The 6,558-nt window shown below is 35.8% G+C and overlaps 1 protein-coding gene across 3 annotated transcripts; it reads left to right on the top strand.

Annotated features, from left to right (window-relative positions):
- Nucleotides 1–846: 846 nt before the first annotated feature.
- LOC127119378 (putative disease resistance protein RGA4) lies at nucleotides 847–4,988 on the top strand. Of its 3 annotated transcripts, XM_051049610.1 has the most exons (4): nucleotides 847–956; nucleotides 1,134–4,180; nucleotides 4,288–4,432; nucleotides 4,513–4,988. In XM_051049610.1, the coding sequence occupies exon 2, from the start codon at nucleotides 1,301–1,303 to the stop codon at nucleotides 4,127–4,129; it is 2,829 nt and encodes a 942-aa protein (XP_050905567.1). In that variant the 5' UTR covers nucleotides 847–956; nucleotides 1,134–1,300; the 3' UTR covers nucleotides 4,130–4,180; nucleotides 4,288–4,432; nucleotides 4,513–4,988. The 3 variants fall into 3 exon arrangements, with proteins under 3 accessions (XP_050905567.1, XP_050905565.1, XP_050905566.1); XM_051049608.1 differs by lacking the exon at nucleotides 847–956 and having other exon boundaries at nucleotides 963–4,180; XM_051049609.1 differs by lacking the exon at nucleotides 847–956 and having other exon boundaries at nucleotides 963–4,186.
- The last annotated feature ends 1,570 nt before the right edge of the window (nucleotides 4,989–6,558 follow it).

Genomic DNA, 6,558 nt, shown 5'->3' with positions numbered 1-6,558 from the left:
CTTTTATTATATGTATATATTTTATCGGATAATTTTTTTAACAAAATAATTATTCTAGAGAAACTAATGCAGGAAAAATGAACAAGTTTAACTCATGTATACCGAAATTTTTTCAATTTTTAGAATTTTGTGGCAAATATCGAAAATTCCATATTTTCCGAAATTTTCTTGTAATTCTTGAAAATTTTTCACAATTTCCAATAAATTTAGTTGTAAGTCTTGGAAATTTTACAATTTTCGATAAAATATTACATGCTCTACCGGAAATTCCAAATTGACACTATTTTTGACTTCGTTACTGTAAAAAAAAAAGTAATTTTTGAAAATTTTTGATACAGTCTCCAAATTTTCGATAAAACCAAACATTTTAAAAATTCTGGTATTTGATGAATGGTATAACGATAAAATTACTTTAAATAATGGGGTGCCCGGTACACCTGAGGTGGCAAACTAAATGCTCCTATTTTTTAAGACTCAATATCATACTTGAGAGATCAGGCCATATAGATTAGTTCATTTTTACGGCTCAGGGTTAAGTAATAGCAACGTCTCTAGTTTATTTTCGTTTAATCACATAAAATAATATTAAAACGACGATAAGTACTAGAGGGAGTAAATTACATTAGAAAATATTACTTTGATTTGACAATGAAATTCTTGCGGAAATTGGAGCAACAGTTCCATGAAGTTTCAACTTAATATTTGCGGTAAAGTCTTTGTTTATTTTATCTAATCTGTCATTTTCATATAGTTGTTGTTATTTCCACCAAGTTTCAATAAAAAACAATAACAAATTGTTAAAGTCATAGCAACTTTGAGCAAAATTCCAAATATACATAAACAATAGTAAATGAGTGAGTATCATCCCTTTATTTCCACGAAATTTAATCAAAACATAAAGAAAAAGTGTAAAGTAAAGCAATTTGAGTAGAAATTCCAAAGATGCATTAATAGTAGTGAGTCCTTTGTCTTTTCTTGTTTGATACAACGTAACCACTGAATTTCTCATTTTGCACTTTATATTTGTGAATTTGAACTTTGAAAGATGGCTGAGGCTGTGCTTGAACTTGTGCTTCACAATTTGAACTCACTCATTCAGAATAACTTGGCTATGTTTCTTTGTTTTGATCAAGACTTTAATAGTCTTTCCAGCTTGCTGACAACAATCAAGGCTACGCTTGAAGATGCCGAGGAGAAACAATTCAGTGACAGAGCTATCAAGGATTGGCTGCTTAAGCTCAAAGATGCTGCATACGTCCTCGACGACATCTTAGACGAGTGTGCCACTCAAGTGCTGGTGATGGAGTCTAAAGGACTGTCACACAAGGTACAAAGCTCTTTCTTGTTCTCTTTTCATCCAAAGAATGTCGCTTTCCGTTACAAAATGGCTAAGAAAATGAAGAAAATACGAGAGAGATTAGATGAAATAGCTGAAGAAAGGAGTAAGTTTCATTTGACTCAGATAGTGAGAGAGGAGAGAAGTGGAGTCCTTGACTGGCGCCAAACCACCTCAATCATTTCTCAACCTCAAGTCTATGGAAGAGATGAAAGTAAAGAAAAAATTGTTGATCTTTTGGTTGGTGGTGATGCATCTCAATTGAACGACTTATCTGTCTATCCGATAGTAGGCCTTGGTGGGCTAGGTAAGACAACACTTGCCCAACTCGTCTTTAATCACGAGAGGATAGTCAACCACTTTGAGTTTAGGATTTGGGTGTGTGTTTCAGATGATTTTAGCTTGAAAAGAATGACTAAAGCCATCATAGAATCGGCAACTAAGAAGGCTTGTGAGGATTTGGATATGGAGCCACTACAAAGAAGACTTCAGGACCTATTGCAAAGAAAAAGATATTTGCTTGTTTTAGATGATGTGTGGAACGAGAAGCAAGAGAAATGGCAAACATTGAGATCTATGTTGGCTTGTGGAGGAAAGGGTGCTTCAATCTTGGTCAGCACTCGTCTTGCAAAGGTAGCAGAAATTATGGGAACAATGCCTCCTTATGAATTATCAACCTTATCCGACATAGATTGTTGGGAATTGTTCAAACAACGAGCTTTTGGTTCAAATGAGGTGAAAAGGGCAGAGCTTGTGGTCATAGGGAAGGAGATAGTAAAGAAGTGTGGGGGAGTTCCTCTTGCGGCAATAGCACTAGGAAGTCTCCTGCGTTTTAAAAGAGAGGAAAACGAGTGGCTGTATGTCAAGGAAAGCAAACTATGGAGTTTACAAGATGAAGATTGTGTCATGCCTGCCTTGAGACTAAGTTACTTGAACTTGCCAGTAAAATTGAGACAATGTTTTGCCTTTTGTGCTCTATTTCTCAAAGATGAAAGAATAAGTAAGAAGTTTCTAATTGAGCTTTGGATGGCTAATGGCTTTATTTCATCTAATGAAATGTTGAACGAGGAAGAAATTGGCAATGGGGTGTGGAATGAATTATACTGGAGATCATTTTTCCAAGATATTGAGACTGATATATATGGCAAAATTACAAGTTTCAAGATGCATGATCTTGTTCATGATCTTGCTCAATCTTTTTCAGATGAGGTATGCTGCATTTTAGATGGCGATGGCATGCCTAGTACTTCTGAAAGAATCCGCCATCTTTCATTTTATCGTGGGGGTTCATTTAGGGGAGTCGATTTAGTCCGGTTGTGTAGCATCAAATCATTGAAGACTTACACAATACCAGGGGTTGATGGTAACAGACTTTTACCTCATATATTGAAATTTTATTCTTTACGGGCTCTTGATTTGAAACTTATTAATGAAGTTCCGTTTTCAATTGGTCATTTAAAATATCTAAGATATTTAAATCTTTCATCGGGTGACTTTGAAACTCTTCCAGAATCCATATGTAAGTTGTGGAATTTGCAAACTTTGATATTAGATGAATGTTATAAACTCCAAAATTTGCCTAATAATTTGATACGCTTGAAAGCTCTACAACATCTATCATTGAATTTATGCGAGAAACTATCAAGCTTACCTCCCCAAATAGGGAGGTTGACTTCCCTGACGACTTTGAGCATGTATGTTGTTGGCAACAAAAGAGGATTCCTTTTGGCAGAATTAGGACAGCTAAGTCTTAAAGGAGAACTTCACATCAAGCACCTTGAGAGAGTGAAAAGTGTAACGGATGCTAAAGAAGCCAATATGTTTAGTAAGCACTTAAACCATTTGTGGCTCTCGTGGGAGAGAACTGAAGTGTCCCAATTGCAGGAAAATGTTGAGCAAATTCTTGAATTTCTTCAACCTCATATCCATCAGCTTCAAGAATTGGGTGTGGAAGGATATACAGGTGTCCATTTCCCACAATGGATGTCTAATCCTTCTCTCAAAGATTTAAGGTGTGTATATCTCAAGGATTGCCAAAGTTGTTTACACCTTCCACAGTTGGGGAAACTACCTTATCTAAAGGAACTATCTGTATCCAACATGAGTCGCATAGAATACTTAGACGAGAAGTCCTACGATGGTGGAGTTGTGGGTGGTTTCATAGCACTAGAACATCTGTCATTGGAGAAGCTGCCAAACTTGATAAGGATATCAAAGGAGAATAGAGAAAATATGTTCCCGCAACTCTCTGCACTTGTAATTATTGAATGTCCTAGTTTGTTGGGCTTTCCTTCCCTTCCATCTCTCAATTATATGTGTATACAGGGAAAATGCAACAAAGATTTACTAAGTTCAATTCATAAACATGATAGTCTTGAATCGCTTGTGTTCTACAATAGTGAAGAGCTAACATGTTTTCCAATTGGTATGCTAAGAAACCTCATTTCTCTCAAGTCATTGATAATTTGGAGTTGGTCAGAAATAGAAGTTTTGGATGAGGATTTACAACATATGACTTCCCTTGAATCGTTAATATTGAAGGATCTTCCAAACCTAACATCCTTGCCTGAATCGTTAGGAAACCTAGGTTTTCTCCGCGACTTAAGAATTTCTAATTGTCCGAAGTTGACCTGTCTTCCGATAAGCATTCAAAGCCTTACTGGTCTGGAAAGTTTGGGAATTTACAGCTGCAGTGAGTTAGAGAAACGATGTGAAGAAGAAAAGGGTGAGGATTGGCCAAAAATAGCTCATGTTCAAAATATTGAAATACGAAACACCAGATTGATCTACTGAGTAGGAAGACGGCGTCACCTTATTATGCTGCAAAAGCTCTTTTGATCACAGGTACATGTATGTGTATGCATATTATACATTTTAATTGGATTAATATATCACTATAGCCTAGGGGAAAAATAATATTAATATATGACTATATGTATTGAACAATTCAGCCAACCAAGTTAGTGGAGATGCAAGGGTCACATCTTAGATTCAATATGGTTCTGCTGCGTATAACAACAAATGCTACCCAAAGCTTTCGCATATCACTTTGAGGACATGTTGCTTCTGTTAGATTCAATTGACTTTTTAATGAAGGTGAGTGTTCATTGTTGAGTAATTCAACTATTTTATACTTTTGCCTGTTACTTATGTACATATCGGTGTCTTTTCTGCAGAATGGAGATTCAGACTAAATATGGTTTTGGTAACAACAAAAGCAATGGCTATTTCCCAGCCAAAGGATACTACCAGAAAGTGTTATACATGAGAGTGTTATGGGCCAATTTGATTTCCCCTTCTTCTCAAGAAAATGTGATTCCTTAACCAAAAACAATAATGATGTGAAAGAGTTTCTTGAAGAGCAAGGCAATGAAGTCCATAATAGCAAGAGAAAGACAGAATTTAAACAAAGATAGAAGGATTAAAGCTTTTCAGCCCAATTTCCGCTATAAAATTCCTTAAGTTGATCTAGTTGAGAAACCTGTTGATTATCTCAATATGATCAACAATCTTTTGATTTTTCTTGAATTTAACTTTTATGTCAGACATTTGTGAAGTCGACAATTTGTGATCAATATCAAGTTGAACTTTGATTCATGTAATGTACTTTTTCTCTTCCATTTGTGAACATCTACACTGCCACCTTAGCCAATTGATGTTGCATATTCATGTATTACCATCTTCCTTTAGCAGTCTCAACTTCTGTATTGGACTAAGGCTGTGAGAAAAAGGACTTTGGGTCTAGAATATTTTGTTTAAAAATTTTAATTAATTAATTTCTAAAAAGAATTTAATCAAAATTATTAATTTATTATTTAAAAAAATAAATAACCTAGTCATGACTGCTACCCCATTAAAAATAAATTGTGTCATAAATAGATGGATCAATAGTGCATTTAAGACAAATATTTCGTTCGGAAATCAGAAATGGAGGTTCTGACTCTTGAAGGAACTAGAAATGATGAGAGATGAATGATTTTCGATTATAGATGGTGGCTCTGATCTCCTTTAAGGTGGCGCGGGATGGACCTAGATGATTAACACATCAACGCGCAAGTCAATTCAAGATTTAAGATGAGTAAAGTGAAATTGGAGACTAGAGATTGTATACCTTTTCATAGCATGTGAAATGTTTAATATGTTGGGTCGAGTAGAGTTGGCTTGAGACGGACTAAGCCTTGGTCAATTAGGCATATGACCGATTCAAAACTATCGTCCCCAAGACTTTGTCGAACATTGAAGGAGTTGGGGTAAGCCTTAAGTGTCATTGACTAGTATTCACGTCGTAGTCTAGTGTGGAGTAGAACTAAGTTTCTTTGGAACAGGCGCATTTAAGGAAATTTCATCATTTAGACGCTTCATCACCCATTCTCAACACGAGCAATGGCGTGACCAGCTAGGATGTGACGTAACTCATATAATATTGAAGTGCACTTGAGTGGGAGTGTATCCATAAGTGAAAACCTAGTTGTTTATCTAGTGATCTCTGTTTGTAGTCAGTCTTGATTCTTCAGCTGTCATTGCTTATAAATAAGGTGAGTTGAATATTTAGAAGATTTCATAACCCTTTAGCTTTCAAGCTTTCAGTCATTTTTCTAGAGAAACGCTTTCGTTCCCTTTTACTAAGAATATCACTAGAAGTGATTCATATTTTTTCTTAAAGTTTTTGCCTTTTTCATTCCCTTGCTTCATCCATCTCCTTTAACCAAATATTCTTCTACTTCAAGCTTTATTTTTAGAATTTCATGCTTTTAGTTAGGATGGATAATAACATCGTCGATTTTGTGAGCGACTCTGAAGTGGAAAATTCATCTAGGTCTTCCCATGGTTCTCACCATCCTTCACGTGATAGCGATCGTGTAGGGCCAAAAGTTATATTTATGTCTGAAGATTTTGGATCGAAAAGGATGTCTGGAGATCCCTTGGAGGAATAAACTTCTTTTTCTAGGTCGTTGAACGCCCTTATAAAAAATGTAGGCAAATGGATAAATAGCGCCGAGGTTCCTATGCCATATCCACTCTTGTCGGAAAAGGAGGTACGAGTCAAATTGCAAAGGAGGGAACATGCTAGCGATTTTATCTGGTTTCGTTTGTAGAATATGGGTTGTGAACTTAGCGACGCTAAGGTACTAGAATAATTAAGTCCTCAATGTCGGTTGGCATGCTGAGGCATTATTGGATAAACGCGACAATGGTAGAAACCTCTTCGATTTTGAATATTG

Source organism: Lathyrus oleraceus, chromosome 2 (genome assembly GCF_024323335.1).
Source record: "Lathyrus oleraceus cultivar Zhongwan6 chromosome 2, CAAS_Psat_ZW6_1.0, whole genome shotgun sequence".
NCBI classification, from domain to species: domain Eukaryota; kingdom Viridiplantae; phylum Streptophyta; class Magnoliopsida; order Fabales; family Fabaceae; genus Lathyrus; species Lathyrus oleraceus.
This window is presented reverse-complemented; position numbering and strand designations above follow the sequence as displayed.

Excerpts from the sequence above, each read along its gene's own strand:
- LOC127119378 (XM_051049608.1), top strand. The coding sequence starts at position 1,046 with ATGGCTGAGGCTGTGCTTGAACTTGTGCTTCACAATTTGAACTCACTC.